The sequence below is a fragment of the Solea solea genome, chromosome 2 (genome assembly GCF_958295425.1).
Source record: "Solea solea chromosome 2, fSolSol10.1, whole genome shotgun sequence".
Taxonomy (NCBI): Eukaryota; Metazoa; Chordata; class Actinopteri; order Pleuronectiformes; family Soleidae; genus Solea; species Solea solea.
In genome coordinates this window covers 9,738,220-9,755,055 of record NC_081135.1, presented here as the reverse complement: position 1 = coordinate 9,755,055, position 16,836 = coordinate 9,738,220, and the positions used below count along the sequence as shown (strand labels likewise).

Genomic DNA, 16,836 nt, shown 5'->3' with positions numbered 1-16,836 from the left:
TGAGGTATTGACACATCGCTGAGTGTGAGCTCTTCCACACCAAAGCCCATCAAGAAAAGCAGAGTTTTTTTTTTAGCTCATGGAAAGAAGAGAGCTTCAGGATCACCAACTATTGTGTGCCATCATCTAAAAATCACAGATTTTCTCAATGGTCTTTGGTGCAGTGAGAGTACAGTTTACAAACTTCAGTTTCCAGCTGGAAAAAGACTCATATCAACAAAAAGTGGTACAGTGGCCTTCACTTGCTGACCGCCATGTCTGGTCCAAGACAGGTTCAGGTTCTAAAGCCTTTTAAAGGAGTGACTTTAAGTAACTCTTTCAATCTCACCAGTCATTCTCACTCTCCTTCTTTCCTCCAGGGCCAAGTTGGAAAAGATGCCGTCCATCCCAGAGGAGCCTGAGGGTGTGGAGGGTGAGGTGGAGAGGAGGACCATGCCGGACTTTGTCAAACCCCTCGCCGACATGGACGTCACTGAAGGGAAGGAGGTGGTGCTGGAGTGCATGGTGGCGGGTCTGCCTTACCCGACCATCGCCTGGTACCACAACGGCAAGCGGATTGAGAGCAGCGAAGAGCGGAAAATGACCCAGTGTAAGCAAAGAACATGGTTACAAATCGAAGCTCACCTACATTTTGGGGCAGTAAGTAAATATGTGTGTGTGTGTGTGTGTGTGTGTGTGTGTGTGTGTGTGTGCATGTTCTTCAGACAGGGATGTCCACAATCTGGTCATTCGGAGCGCTTGTCATGCTCATGGGGGCGTCTACAAAGCCGTCATCTCCAACAAAGTGGGCAAAGCAGCTTGTTATGCACATCTATATGTTTCAGGTAGGACACTTAATATTTGATATTAACTGTATGTAAATGAATTTGACTGACAAAAAAATTATATATAGCAAGGCCACTCTCAAAGAGAAATGGCATAAATGGAAATTATTATGTACAGTCTGAGGCAAATTTCAATACTTATTAGGGCATATTTGTATTTATTATGAATCTGCAAAAATAATTTTTAGTATATACTGTACCCGGTTTTAAAAAATGCCTATTTTTCTGAACTTCTAGTCATGTAAACCAACAAAACAATGTTACAAAAAGACAAATTAATTCACAAGAAAGTAATACTTTTAAACTAAGTTCTTATGTTTTGCAGCTTTAAATAGAATCAAATTATTAGAAGAGATGGTCATCTTGTCATAGAGGCTGTTTTCTGCTGGTTTTTCACCTGCATATATGTAGCTGCATACTATTATCTGCAGTGTAAATGCAGACTCCTGTGCATGGAGCAGGTAAATTGTGAATCCACAGCCAAGACAAACCTCTGTCTGGACAATTAAAATAATCCTGGCAGCTGCAGCTTGTGTTTCCGTAGAAATAGAATCAATTTACTTGATTGTTTTTGTCTTTCTGAGAAAAAAACACAGCGTAAAGATGCTATTTTCACCTTTGGTACATGTGTCTGTGATTAAATATCTATTTATGTAAAAACAGATATAGTTCCTGATCCACCTGATGGTCCTCCAGTGATAGAAGCCATTACAGGGAAAACGATAAGTCTCAGCTGGAAGAGACCAAAGAGACTTGACCCTTCACTTGGTAAGGTCACTGGCATTTGCCAATTGAGGCTTTAAAATTAATGTTGTTTCGTTTTTGTAGCCTTAGGCCATGTCCAAACAATCTTTTTCTTTGCCGGTTTGAAAAAGTTTCCTGCAAACACGGTTTCAATGTCTCTATCCACATGAAGCCCCCCAAAATGACTCAAAATGCTTTTCAAAAAAGCAACTAGCGACAAATCTAACGACTCTCTGGTATAACCCTAACTAGCGGTGCTTTCCGAGAAGGAAATGGTCAGTTCTGCTACACGAGTGAGCTTTATCTAGCCGTATTTACTGCGGGGTGGAGAGTCGACTGTCTGACTATAGACACAGAGGGAGAGTGAGAGAGAAACACTGACCACACAGACAAGAGCGAGCTGTGGATGTGCAGTGCAGCTGACCATGTGTCTCAATCTCAACAGTCTCCACAGTTTTAGGTCTCCCAAAATGCTGTTTCAGTGTGGACGAACCACCAATATGATAAATAACCAGATGCATATTCACTGACACTCGTCTGTTTTTAATTCCCAGGTAATTTAATCTCTCAGTAACACAGATTTAAAAACAAAATAAAACCCCACTTTGCTCGTCATTTGAAGCATTTCTCCGTGTGTTTAACACAAACACTGCACATAATGTGTCTGCAGACGCGAGCTCGTTGCTGTATGTGGTCCAGCAGCAGCCTCTGGGCTCGACCCAATGGTCTGTCATTGCATCAAACCTGAAGGAGTCCAGCTACACCGCCACCTCGCTGTCTAAGGGGGTTCGCTACGCTTTCAGAGTCCTGACGTCCACTGGCAAGACGCAGAGCAAACCGTCACCCTCCACTGACCTGGTCCAGCTCCTGGATAGAGGTAGCAAGACTGCACAAGGCTTTCAATCATTGTCACTGGTGCAAAAATTCCCATATATAACTGTATAATAATGTATTTGACATGTGTGTAGGGCCTTATCTGAGGAAAGCACCGGTCATTTTGGACAAACCAGACATCATGTATGTGGTGGAGAACCAACCTGCCAGCATCACTATTACACTCAACCATGTGCAGGCAGTTATCACCTGGAAGAGGTTTGTTCTTCTACGTCTCATTTGAAAAAAGAAAAGAAAATAGAAGCAATTTAGTATCTGCAAAATGTTTTTTTAAAAACAGAAAATCCAAAAAAAGGATGGAGTTTTATTCTCAGCAAAAAAAGATCCATTAATTGGAAAATGAAATCCGAAAAAAAAGGACCGGAGCTAAATAACACTGCTTTGAAGTTGGACACGATGCTTTAAGTGAATTTAAAATTTCATTTTGAAGTGCATGTTCTCTGTGAAGCTTTGCAGTTTCTGCAGAGTCAAGACCGTTTCATTTATGAAGCACTTTTCCCTTCACAGAGGCAGATTTAAGGCGCTGTACAAAAACAGTGAAAAGCAACTCAGAGGTCAAAATTGAGAATAAGTGTCATTTAACAATTTACAAACTGATAGCTGCAAAAGAAAGGGAAGGTGGAGAAAGGTAAGATTGAAAAAGATTCTTAAAATAAGTAAAATTAATAAGTGGGAGCAAAGTTGTTTGCTCCCACTTGTTTACAATGTTTACATTTGTTAGAAATTGTAAAAATCATCGGAAAAAATATGATTTGTTAAAATGTCAAATGCCAAAACATACAAAACAGTAGATAAGAATAATAAGAACAGTTTATTGAAATTGTTTTAAATTATTTGATTTAAATATAAGACTGAGTTAAATACATGATCTGAAATAGTGTAATTCAATACAAATAAAATGATATTAACTATTATAAAAAAGTAATAATAAAAGGAAGGACCTCATATTTTATAGATTTATAAAAACTAGAATGGATCAGGTTGAGTTGAGAGGTTTTGTTTTCAGCCAGAAATGAATTTCTTCTGTAAAATCAAAGCTTTGGGGAAGGAAAACACATCTAATAACTGTGATCTTCTGCCTCCTTCTCTCCAGGAGGGGAGTGGTGCTGGTCAACAGGCCGGGGTTGTTCGAGATGAGCATGCCGGACGACGATCAGCACACGCTAAAGCTCCAGAGGGTCAGGAGCACAGACGTGGGCCAGTTGGTGGTGACGGCCAGCAACCAGTTTGGCAGCGATCTCTGTACGCTTCAGCTAGCTTTGGCAGGTCAGTGCGATTCAGGCAGAGAAATGCTTGTATGTATGGGTAATTCCCCCCCTCAACAAGGGAGAGTCGCTTTAGCCATTAGATCAGATTAGATTAGATTAGATTAGATTAGATTAGATTAGATTAGATTAGATTAGATTGATCTCACACTGGGAAAATTCCCTTGCTACTAGCAGGGTTGGGAGCAAACTTCCTAGAATAGAATATAAGAATACACAATAGAATAAAAATATACAAATGCAATAATAGCAATATTATAAACAATGAAAGTGGGATGTACACATATGGAAAAAAGTATATATAAATTTATATTGTATATTTAATGTGTATATACACATTTGTTACACACACACAATTTCTCCAAAACTAATTTATTTTGAAATGAAATCCTTCTTTTCTTGTAATTGCTGTGAATATACAGCTTTCAGCCACTTTATTAGGAACACATGACACCTTAAAGCGGAAGGTGTTGCAACTGCTGTGGTCGTTTCTGCTTCAAGAGTCAGTGTATTGTGTGTCAGATGTATCATACTTTGGTTGAAATCAGTTTCTGTTGCTGTCCAAGCCGGTCATTCTCCTCTGACTTCTGGTATCAGGTAGGCATTTTCTCAACTGCTGCTCACTGGATATTTACTCCAGAGATGGTTGTGCGTGAAAATCCCAGTAGATCATCAGTTTCTGAAAATCCTCACATCAAAAAACCATCACTCAAATCAGCGTTGTATCCTCAGTATGAGTTTCAGCAGCTTATCCTAAATGCACCAAGTCACTGCCATGTGATTGGCTGAAGTTGAAGCAGTGTACCTAATAAAGTGGCTGGTGAACTTCAAAAACATCAACTTTTCAGCGTATACTTCATTAATGACAGACACAAAGACAGTCAAGACTATTTCACTCATGCAATCTGTGGTATTTTATTTACTATATCAGTATTTAAATTAAATTAAATGTAAAGTCTGATGTTTTAGCTGCTGTGTTTTTATATTATTCCCATCCATAGTGCCACCCAAGTTTGAAACCATCATGGAGGATGTAGATGTGCACATGGGGGAGACGTGTCGACTGGCTGTTGTGGTTGAAGGGAAACCAGACCCAGATATTCTGTGGTATAAGGTAGAAAAATTTGGTTCCCTTTACACACACAAGAGACTATATATAGAGAAAGAAAAAAAGTCATCTGAAACCATTGAACTGATTGGTCTGTTGCAGGATGACGTGCTTCTCAGTGAAAGCAGCCACTTCACATTCGTTTACGATGACCCCGAATATTCCCTCGTCGTACTCAACGCTCGCCCCGAGCATTCCGGCGTCTACACCTGCACAGCCAAGAACCTGGCCGGCTCCAACTCCTGCAAGGCTGAACTCACCGTCCACACAGGTCTGCCGTCCAGAATCAATAACAACACTGCACGCACCAGCACAGCCAGCATTAATGAACAGGTTCAGCACTTTTTAAGAGGATTATCACAGAAGCATATTGCATTTACCTGCAATAAAAAAAGTTAGGCTGAATTACAAAGATAAGCTTTCTCCTGCCAGAAATGGTCATCTCAGCTCTATTTGTCTGAATTAACTAAATCTTTTTTTTTTTTTAATGAAAACAATAACTACATTTCTGCTCTATTTTTCTTTCATTAAATATAATTTCTGTTCCATTTTTCCCAAATTAATGAGTTACTTTAAAAGAAGCTTCCATTTCCTTCTCGAGAGCTCGTCTTAATGGAGGCAAACATGTCCCGCTTGTTTAGTTTCATCCAGTTAATCACTTTGTTTTGGGTTTGAGACACTGGAAGTCCCAGAATTTGCAATCAATAACTCATGACTGAGAGGTAGTCACATGACACTCACTTGTACCATCGGAAAAAAGACAAGCTACAACCTTGTGACAGTAAAAAACATAGCTTTCATCAGTTACATGCAATATGCTTCCATAGAATAATTAGAAAACTGATCATGTAATGGGAAATTGTAAATGAGATCTGGTGTGTGAAGGCCCTTTTGTATCCACTCTGATTTTTCTTTATCTTCATCATCATTGAAAATTGCGATCTGACTGAGTTTTAGGGCGATCAAGGAATTTGAGTTACGCGGAACGGAACTGTGCCGCAGGTGCACCCATGGTAATTTGCCATGGGAATAAATACACAACTATTTAAATGGACAGCCTGGGGGGGGGGGGTGCTGAAAAAGGGATATAAGACACTCTTTATTGCACATTCTTATAGCCTCTTTATATACTGTATGTCTTAACATAGTAATGGAAAAAAAAGCAGCTGAAATGTTCTGTGTTCTAAGGGTTAAACGCCCATTTTCACATTTTGTGTTCCCACTAGCCACGCAGCAGGCTCCCGTCTGTCTATTCTCTTTCATTGTAACAATGTGTTATTTACCTGAAGCTGTCAAGGTGTGGTTTAATTTGCTATACTCTGATTCATAAACGAACATGATTTCCCCAGTTCACATCACTGATTTTCCAATGCACTGCACACACACACACGCAATTGTGAGCTAGTTCTTGTTGAATATTGCATCTCTAAATCTGCAGCATATGGCCGAGACCACAAGGTGTTGTGGGACTACAATATGAAACCATCTGTCAGTGTGCTGGCACACATGCGCAGCCAAACACGTACACATAACAAACAAGAAAGAGGGGGAAAAAATAATAAAATGCTGATGTTGCTGCTCCGTGCAGAGCGAAAAGAAGCAGAGGAGCCAATGGAGGATGAGGGAACCATTCTGAGGAAGATGAGGCGTTTGACGGATTACTACGATATCCACAAAGAGATCGGGAGGTGAGTGTTGTTTTACATCCCTGTGCACACACAGTGACATTTTTTGTGGGTTTTATTTTTAGACTTTTTTTACACATTAAAAAAAAGCAAAACAACTAGGGGATAGCAGGCTGGATGAACACACACACTTTGGATTGGGATACTGCATTTGTATTGTCATTTTGATTATTTTGTGATTATTTTGTGATTATTTGTGCGACACTAATAGGGATTATAGAATTTAATAGATACATAATATCTGTCACTAGAGCAGATAGGGAAAAGTTACACAGCAAAATATGTTGTTTATTATGCTGCAATTAGGCCCAAGTGTCAATTGTGCATGGCGTTACCCACCCTTTTTGTGATTTGACCAGTGTCATGTTGAGGTTTTGCAACCTGTAATTCACACACATCCCCTGCAACCAGTCACCCATTGGCAGTAACAGCTGTCAGCTACACTGTGTCCACTTATATGTGCCGTATTTGTCATCTATTTCACTTTATCAGAGAATAATTTTACATTTTTACAATATGTTGAGATGTTTTATATATCAAGAGAAAAGTAGAAGTTCATTTTCCCATGGACTTCCATTCAACTCAATTCAATTCAGTTCAATTTTATTCGCCGAATCACAACATACATTATCTCAAGGCACCTGATTAGCTTGAACAAGGAAACCGGAAGACTAGATCCGTGAATGTCAGAACTATTTGTTGGAGAATGTTAATACTGTTGTATAAAAAATGTAATTTATGTTAATATTATGTTTATAACTTCACTTGGACACAGTGACATTCCACGCTGCATCAAAGCTGAGGCTTGTGGGTGACGTAGGGGAGGGAGTCATGCCTGCATAACAGCAGAGTAGACATTAAAGACAGATGAGTCACCAGCCTGAGCGGAGAGAATAGATTAAGATTTGTTTGGATCTGACTCAGTCGAGACGGGTGGTTACCTTGAGCTGTAGAGCAGTATGGACGCCACAGTAATGACACCAAAGGCTGATGTGAGCTGGTTATTAAACAGAACGGAGAGAAAATTCCGATTCAGGTGTTTACTTCTCCTCCCCCCACAGAAATGCATCTAAAGAGAGTAAAAGTCAATTAGTGATTATTCTTGCAAAGAGGAATTTATTATTGGAGTGGAGTAAAAGAGCAACGCTGAGTGTTCTGTTGATATGAAGTGCCTGTCATCTTATTTTTACACCTTTTAAACACCATCAGCATCATGCATGCTAACAAGTAAAAATGTGCACATTACTCTTTTTCAATTTATGGCTTTTATTAAATCCCCATTAGTGTGTTTTGCACAAAAGATTGACTTTTATTTATGAATAAAGAACATAAATTAATTCCCTAGTTCCAAAAGAGAATGCACAGTCCGTATGATATTGTCTTTATTGCTGTGTTCCATTTACATCAGAACTTGGAAGTCGGAAAAGCAAACATTATGTCTGGGAAGTCATGGTTAGCAATACCAGTCAGCACTCTACATGATATTTTGTGCATACAAACCATGCATCATCATGTCTACAGTTAAAAATTAAACAGAACTAGTGCTATTAATGGAGGTTGGTGTGGTTGCTCCGAGTTTGACCACACCATGACCTTGTAAATTCCGACTCCACTCGCACCATTACATTTTCTGTAACCTTTCAGAATGGCTGCTGTGCAAATTCTAAAATCTAGGCAGTGAATTGCTAAAGGTTGACAGAGAAGACTTTTGATCTTAAAACCACAATGTCATTCATGATTTGTGCAGGGGCACCTTCTCCTATGTGAAGAGAGTGACTCAGAAGAAGGGAAAAGCCGAGTTTGCAGCAAAGTTCATCTCAGCCCGAGGACGGAGAAAAGCTCTGGCCCTGAGAGAGATGGACCTTCTGTCTGAGCTGGACAACGAAAAAATCCTCTATTTCCACGATGCCTTTGAGAAGAAGGACGTGGTGGTTCTCATCACAGAGTTGTATCCCTTTTAACGCAGTCTTTGTTTCCAGTGATACGAGTTGTTGTACTTTAAATGATGTCTTATAGTGTAAATTTATAGTGTAAATAGCTGAAAATCTGGAAAATGTCAGAACAAACAGAGAAATTTCCATTGAGGACAAACATGTCTTTATGCCAAAAAAGGCCCTGCTGTTTCCTGCAGCAGCTTCAACTTCTATTAGCCTCACTGTCAACCAAAAGTGCACTTAAATGCATCTCAAGGACACTAAAGATCCGAAGCATTAATCCTAATGTCTTTTGTTCCCGGGGGGCATGAATGGAGCGCAGCACAGCTTTTTTTTACTCTCTGACTCATCACCGACAAGTGTAATTAGCTAAAGAATAGGCTGTGCGGGAGATTTTATGCTCATTTATAATTCATTTCTCATGCATCTCCCACTCTGATCCGTGCAGTGAAGTCACTCAGTCTTTTTTTTAACTCAACTTGTGTGCGAAAAAGATGTCACGAGGAGTTCCTGGACAGAATGACCAAAAAAACAACAGTCATGGAGCTGGAGGTTTGTGTGCTTCTGCCAACCGCACTGCACCATCATTATGTAACACGGCTTTGAAGTTCACTCCCTCGATGTTCCTCCACAGATCCGCAGTAGCATTCAGCAGCTTTTGGAAGGACTTGGTTATCTTCACCAAAAAAACATCGCCCATCTTGATATAAAGGTATTTTTTTTTCCATCCCACGTCTAGTGGCGTAGCACATTTATAGAACCAAAAATGCTTCGATGTGAAGTAACTAACATTGTGGCCTCTGTGTGCACATTCACTTCTAGCCAGAAAACATTTTAATGGCGCGTCCTGGCGGTGACCAGATTCGCATTTGCGACTTTGGAAATGCCATAAAACTGGAGGCTTCGGATCAGTACTACTGCAAGTATGGCACGCCAGAATACGTCGCCCCAGAGATTGTAAACCAAACTCCCGTTTCCACGGCAACAGACATCTGGTGAGCCACCTGTTCACCACAGCTGAGAAGTACTGTAGTTACTAAACACAGTGCAGACCCAACGCTCCTGTCTGAAATGAATTAAAACTGTCTTTTTGTGTTGTTGCTGACCACTCCCCTTTCATGTGCTCTGCTTTCTCACAGGCCTGTTGGTGTCATCACTTACCTCTGGTACGTTCAGCTGATCTTAAATGAAGAGTTCAAATTTTTTTAAGAGTGGGTTTCTGGGGTGTTGACACATTATCATCACCAACATCACTGAGCACACTGCAGTTTCCACCGTTTCCATGACACTTGCTATTTATTTATTTGTTTATTCGTTTATTTTGAACATACAACAGACAAAAGAAAACAAATGCAGATGCACAATCCACCTCATTGGTACACAAAATCTATCGATTTACAGGTTCAAAAAGGAGTGGGAGGAAGTATAAACTTATTTATTCCCACCCCAATTTCCACAACTCAACAGCATTTACATAATTTTATTTATTTAGCTTCCTGCTTGCCAATCCATTCGTTCATTTCTTTATATACAATATCCATTTTCTCTAAAACTGTATGTTTTTTTTATTATTATTATTATAACATCTAATAATTTGTGATCACTTGTAACACAGCATGGATAGAAGATAAATGTATTTTAGCCACTTTAAGAAAAAATTGAATATAAAGTAATCATACTTAACTTACACTAACTGAATTGTTGTTTTTCATTACTCCTGAATGAGCCATTGTTATTTATATCAGTAGTCGGGCCACCATTTTGGACCATCGACTTTTAACAATAGCCCACAGACTAAATCTCATGAGCTTTGATGCTAACTGTCAAACTATAAAGAAAAGCTTACTAACTTTAATTTCTAGTAGGAAAGGGCTGTCTAAAGGTCACCAGGAGTGGATTCTTAAATCTGTTTTTCCTTCTGTCCCTGCTAGCAGCAATGTTATCAGTAAAATCAAGTGTTCCAGGCTGACTCACCGAGTCTCTGGGCAAAGTCACTGCTTATAATGTATCAGAATCTCATACAGCCTCACTTTAAAAATGAAATATATCTGTTTTTTTTTTTTTGTTTTTGTTAATTTTTTTGCAGTTTGACTGGTGTGTCTCCTTTCGCTGGTGAGAACGACAGGGCCAGTGCCTTAAACATCCGTAACTACAATGTGGCTTTTGAGGAGAGCATGTTTTTGGACTTCTGCAAAGAAGCAAAGGGGTTTGTCATCAAGCTTCTGGTGGTGGACAGACTGTAAGCATCTTGATTTACTTCATATATACTCGGCTGACCATAGTTCACATTTAACGGTGTCCAAACTGCGTCCTCATGAGCATGTTTCCTCCTCCTCCTCCTCCTCCCAGGAGGCCCAGTGCCATCGAGTGCCTTCGTCATCCTTGGTTCAAGGTGAGCTGTCATTCATCTGCCGCCAAGTCATATGCTGCCAAGCATCAAATATTTCAAAGTGTCATTGGACATTTATTTATAGCTTCACTACGTTTAATGGTGTGCTTATTTTGCCTTGCAGTCGCCAACAAACAAGAGCATCAGTACAGCGATGCTAAAGCAGGTTTTGTCAAGAAGAAGATGGCAGGTAAGGCACTGCACATAAAAACTGTAATATCGCATTAATGTTTTTATGCTTGATTAAGGTGGAAAAGTTATCAATAAACGGTATGTGTAAACACTTGTCGGTGAACTATCTTTCAGTATTCACGTCACCATGGTTGGAAACGCATAAATCCTCATTTGCTTTCACCAAATTTTAATTTGATTCAATTTGTGATACATTGACTCAGCTTAGAGTCATTCACATAAAATAAAGAAATCTTATACTGTCCTTTTGTTACCTTTTTTCAGCGTTCCCTCATCAGCTACAAGGCCAAGATGGTGATGCGGTCCATACCAGAAGTCCTGAACGACTCATCCAGTCATGTCTCTATCGCCGTGGCTCGGCATTTAAAAGAAGGCTCCCCACAACTTTCCTCTTCCTCTGATTCAGATGCAGATGTAGATGAGCTTCCCTTCATTCCTATGCCATTGTCCATGGTGTTCTCTGGCTCCAGAGTCTCGCTTAATGAGATCCCAGGGGATGAAGATGTCACTGGATGGCCCAGTGTTGCAGCTAATGGGAAAAGAAAGCAGGACAATATGGAGGTAGCAAGCACAAGAGGAGGCGCTACAAAAAGGTTGGCAGATGAAGGGGAAACCCCAAAAGGGGAGAAAATGGAGACAAAACGACTTGGCCTTAAAAAGGGATTGAGTGTGGAGTCAGATGAATCAGAGACAAAAGCAAGGAGGGGTACCATGAGGAGGGGAAGCTCTGCTGATTCAGCACTGCTTCTCCACATTGACCCAGAAAAGGAAGACAGCAATGAGGACTCAGAGAAAAGTAACAGTCTGAAAAAGTCAGTTTCTATGGAGCTACCCAATCGCAGCCCAAGCCCTGGGGCAGCAAAGTTAAGCCAGGAGGATTATGCCCTAAAATTAGAACTGATGAGACAGCGGCTGCTCAGGGGGGGGAACATCGACAAAAAGATGAGCGGCCTGCGAGGACCCTTGTTTGAAACACTTGGTATTGAGGAACAGAGGCAAACAGAGTCTCTTGATCGCAATTTGAGGCGATCTAGAGCCGGACCTTCAACAATCACCAGAGCAGCATCTTCTGAGAGTCCTGTGGAGGATATTCCAAAGACCAAAGTTTTTCGCAAAAGCTCCTCCTTCACTCAAGGGGACTCTGAACCCATGCCACTGCACCGCAGGTTTGGGGCTCCCTTAGAGATCCCGTCTATGAGCAATGCTAGCATAGAAGGGAAAAAGCTCCAGGAGGCAGCCTCAATGTCAGCACTGACAGAACAAGCAACACTGGAGTCTACTTCTACTTCCCCAACAAAGAGGACTTCCTTTACACTTCCAAGACCAGGAGTGGACCAACAGAACAGTGTGCGAGAACATGGAGACATAGATAGGATGACAAAGAGTAGGACCAAAACTAAGTTAGAACAAGCACATAGAGTAGAGACCAAGTCCACATCACCCTCTCTAATCACTCCAATAATTGTGGTAGAGGAGGAAGATGAAGCGGCTGGTAGAAAAGAAAAGCAGGAGTTACATAGTGACAAACTTTCATCTGCTATTACAAGTACCATTCAGGCTGTCACAGTGCCAGTTCAAAAATCTGCTGAGACCCCAATATTGAAGGATCCTGCAGCTACAGGAAAGCCAAATGGTAAAACATGCACAGATGTCCCTACATTACCTGAACATCCAGCAGTATACGCCAAGGTAGCAACTGCTGACCAATCTCCTGCTTGTTCATCATCAAATCCTGATCTTCCTACCGCCACCCGTCAGCTTGTGCTCAGGACAGATATCAAAGACATTGATTCAGAAGACGTCTTTGAAGCTAGGTTTAAGAAACGGGAGTCATCTTTGACTCGTGGACTCCGAAAGTTGACCAGGAACAAATCAGAGGAGAAATCCCCGTTATTAAGTCGGAAGGCGGTTGAGAAAGGTGAGGACATTTACAGGCCAGGTCCAAGGGGTGCACCACTTGAAATGGTTGCCAAGGGACTACAGGAGAAATCTAAATCTGTTCAGGATTTAAGGGAAGACGATAAGGAAACAGGCCTTGGTCGAATTGGGAGATTTTCCTTGCGGGCAAAGAAATCGACGACCGTTGACAAGAAGAGTGAGAAACCAAAGGAGGAATCTGCTGTAACCAAGAGGGTTTCATGGGCCATTGGGCGGAGCAAGTCCCTGGATACAAAAGAGCCAAGCAGCAGCACAGGGCCACAGAGGCAGGTGGAAGAAAGTGAGCAAAGAAAAGATGAGGAGTCATCGGTTTCGGCTATGAGGCGCAGGTTTGAGTCCAAAGTGGCAGGAATTTCTGCCAAGATTAGGCCGCAATCTGAGGAGAGAAAGAATAAAGATGCTGAGGGAAGTCAAAAAGACTTGGTGCAAAAAAAGGACTCCAAAAAAGTCACAGATTCCCCTATCCTCGCAATGCGACAGAAGTTTGAGAACAAAGTGGCAGGATTATCCTCAAAGATCCGTAGTCAGTCTGAGGAGAGAAAAGGAGAGTCTGAGGGAAAGAGGACACCCTTGTTTACACGCCATCGTCATTCCCAATCGGAGGGACGTGGACTCCAAGGAATGGGCATCCCTGAAAATCAACTGGCACAACAGGCTGGCACTGGTGCGTCCAAGGAGTCAAATGAATCTGTGTCTAGCTTCCATTCCGAAAAAGGCTCAGAGAGTGACAGGCGTTCGCGGTGGGACAGGTGGGGGTTGACAAGAAGCAAGAAAGAAAAAACCCCTTCCCAGTCTGATCTGTCTTCGTCCATTCCCAAAGAGGAGGCTTTGTCAAACAGTCAGCAGTTCATCCGCTCTGCTTCAGATTTTGCTCCTGTGTTCCACATTAAACTGAAAGACCACATCTTGTTGGAGGGAGAGTCCGTCACCCTCAGCTGTCTTCCAGCAGGAAGTCCACATCCGGAAATTACATGGAAGAAAGGTATCATACCTTGGTGTTACTTTAGTTTACAGCAGAAGCTGCAGTTGATTTGCCTATTATATGACAATTCTTCTATTCCAGATCGCAATCCACTGGAGGTGGATGACCGCATCAGCCTGGTCTCTCACCCTGATGGCAGGGAGCTACTTACCATCATGAAGTCTTGCCAGAAAGACACTGGAATTTATGAGTGTGTAGCTACCAACCCTATAGCTACCATCACCACCTCCTGCACACTATCCATAGCTTGTAAGTTAGTGTTTTTCGTATAATTATTTGTTATATTTTGTTATATAGAGTATATATATATATATAATGCAAAAATATTGAAAAATATGGGAAATTAACCCATGAACTCCAAAGCTGCTTTTACAACGTTTACAACGTTTACAACAGGTACAGCTGCTCCTTTACTTTTCATGGATATACAGTAATGATATTCATTCACTGTTTTACTTTGAATATGTAAAGTGAATTAATCTCAGACAGAATTGTATTAGCAGCTCATATTAAACATATAATCCCAACAAATCAGGAAAATAGCATTTGTACATTAATGTTTATGGCTCTGGACTGTGTGTGGTGTGAAAAAATACTTGAGACAGCTTATTTTAGACTAAATGGGGAATGGTTTGTAGAATAAAGGGATGACAGTATTTGTGTCATGCTTGGTTTGGTTTCACTCCAACAAAGACCTTCTTTTCTTTTATTCTGTCCATGGGTCTAATTTCTCTACATCTTGAATCTCAATTAGCCTAATTTTTGATATTTTACAATAAATAAAACTAAAGCCGGTTCATGGGAAAGTTAAGTTTGTTTAGAAAAATCTATTAATTAAATTAACAACCCCTAATGACAGAAAGAAGGGATAAGCGGATACAATACTTTAGTAATCACTGGATCTGATATTGAAAAGGCAAACATATGATCCAAAACTCATTCAGCAAAGACTGTAGAAATGTGAATTGTTTCATCTTTCGTCTTTATGGGAGCATGATATTTGTTATTTGGCGGGAACATTGTGTTTTTGAGACGGTGAATTCCCATGGATGTGGTATCAGTATCAGTATTGGTATTGGTATCAGACAAGAAAAATGGTATTGTAACATCCCTAACAGAAAATCAACCACCATATGTGGATGACTTAGAATTGGGGAAATGCGGTAAAAAACCTTCCACCAAATGACAGTGGAACAAAAATAAAACATTACGTTATTATGTTATAAGCTTCTCCACACACACAGTGTGGCCGAGCACACAGGCGAATGAATCCAACAAAACAATTTATAATCTTATTAAACTATGCACGTCACTGGGAAACTCGCACACTCTCAAACCACACGAACGAAAAACTGTTGGAACTCTGGAGACAAAAATAAAACATACTGTGCCCACAGGAATATCTTAATTTTTTTTTTATAACTTAATTTATCCAGGGCTGGTTTTACTTTGTGTATACATGCACATATGCCCACAAGTCTGTAATGTGTTTCAGCATGTAAGTGTACACTGACCTGACTGTACTCAATCTGCTTATGATGTTGAAGGTGTCCCAAAACGTCCAGGAACCCCCGAAGTCCCCCAGACTTTTAACAACACAGCTCTGGTCCTATGGAAGCCAGCAGACACTCAGTCCCCGTGCAGCTACACGCTAGAAAGGAAAGCAGAAGGTAAGTGAGTGTGTAGAAAATGGCTGATGTTTGCGTACGTTGTCATTTTGGTGTTTTTTTAAGCTACAGTCCCTGTGTTTGATGTGGTATCGCCCCCATGAGCAAATATTAAATTAAGCTAAATAATTCAAGCTGCGGTGTTTAAAAAAAGCTCAGACAATGTTTGGCTTTGCACTGTTAAGTGGAAGACGCTCGGGGGGGGGGAATGAGTTTCCACATCCAGTGACATACCATACCAACAGTTCTGTGAGGGAGCAGTGTCTGTGTAGACACTGCTGTCAAAGCGGTTTGTCATTGTGAGCGAGGAATCGCCAGTGTCACAGTGAGGTGGATGAAGAGGCCTTGCAGACTCTGAGTGGATATTAATTAAATGTTATGGTCCCTCCAGATTGGATTAGAGCAGATTTAATTCTGGCATAGGTCATGTGTGCCAGAATGTCACTGATGTAGGTCACCACATAATAAGTCGGTTTTCAATAAGCACATCAAACACATATACAGTACACCACATTTTCCATTGTCATTTGAAGTGTTTTGTGATTTGTTTTACAGTGTTGCCATCTAGTGGTTGTGCATATGAACTACATGTTATCTGCCTATGGGTCTTAACACTTTCTGTTTGCCAGAGCATTTGAGAATCTGCAACACTGACCTCCAGTGTAATGAAATGTAAAAATGTCATTTATTGATGATGCTTGTTCTTTGTATTGTGCAGGATCCTTTAGCTTTTAAACTGTGTTAATTGCAATGTAGGAATAAAATCAAGATTGTATCAGATGCACTCCTTACATTGCTGTGTCCTCTGTTCTGCAGGAGATTCCAAGTGGACGACTGTGGCGACCGGTGTAATTGACTGCTACTACAACGCCACAGATCTGCCAGCATGTGGCACCTTCAGGTTCCGCGTCTGCTGCGTCAACAAAGCTGGACAGGGGCCACACAGCAACCAGTCTGCTCCAGTCTGCCTGGACTCAGCAGGTATTGTAATACACACTGAAAATTTAGACAAATAAAGTTGCTGAACAACAAATTAATAACACAATCTGACATAAAGTACAATACACCAAGTCATAAAACCACACAAACATTATCATCCCTGTATCTCAGCGAATTGTGTCAGTTAAGTCTGTTTGGTAAATACATTGATGTGAGCTAAAACTTTGTATTAAATCAGCCCATATTTTAATCTAGGTTTAATCTTTTCTGATGGG

General features: G+C 40.8%; 1 protein-coding gene across 10 annotated transcripts in view; it reads left to right on the top strand.

Annotated features, from left to right (window-relative positions):
* The window catches only part of LOC131442838 (striated muscle preferentially expressed protein kinase-like), a 54,305-nt gene that overhangs the window by 31,911 nt on the left and 5,558 nt on the right, over positions 1–16,836 (top strand). For all 10 annotated transcript variants that reach the window (XM_058612462.1, XM_058612466.1, XM_058612465.1 and 7 more), the window contains 21 exons: positions 360–589; positions 705–824; positions 1,488–1,592; positions 2,239–2,445; positions 2,537–2,660; positions 3,556–3,728; positions 4,729–4,841; positions 4,938–5,106; positions 6,424–6,523; positions 8,268–8,468; positions 8,949–9,006; positions 9,089–9,166; positions 9,277–9,449; positions 9,594–9,620; positions 10,541–10,693; positions 10,804–10,846; positions 10,968–11,033; positions 11,300–13,955; positions 14,037–14,204; positions 15,503–15,625; positions 16,439–16,603. In XM_058612462.1, the coding sequence (XP_058468445.1) occupies positions 360–589; positions 705–824; positions 1,488–1,592; positions 2,239–2,445; positions 2,537–2,660; positions 3,556–3,728; positions 4,729–4,841; positions 4,938–5,106; positions 6,424–6,523; positions 8,268–8,468; positions 8,949–9,006; positions 9,089–9,166; positions 9,277–9,449; positions 9,594–9,620; positions 10,541–10,693; positions 10,804–10,846; positions 10,968–11,033; positions 11,300–13,955; positions 14,037–14,204; positions 15,503–15,625; positions 16,439–16,603 (5,252 nt within the window). The remainder of the gene's footprint in view (positions 1–359; positions 590–704; positions 825–1,487; positions 1,593–2,238; positions 2,446–2,536; positions 2,661–3,555; positions 3,729–4,728; positions 4,842–4,937; positions 5,107–6,423; positions 6,524–8,267; positions 8,469–8,948; positions 9,007–9,088; positions 9,167–9,276; positions 9,450–9,593; positions 9,621–10,540; positions 10,694–10,803; positions 10,847–10,967; positions 11,034–11,299; positions 13,956–14,036; positions 14,205–15,502; positions 15,626–16,438; positions 16,604–16,836) is intronic.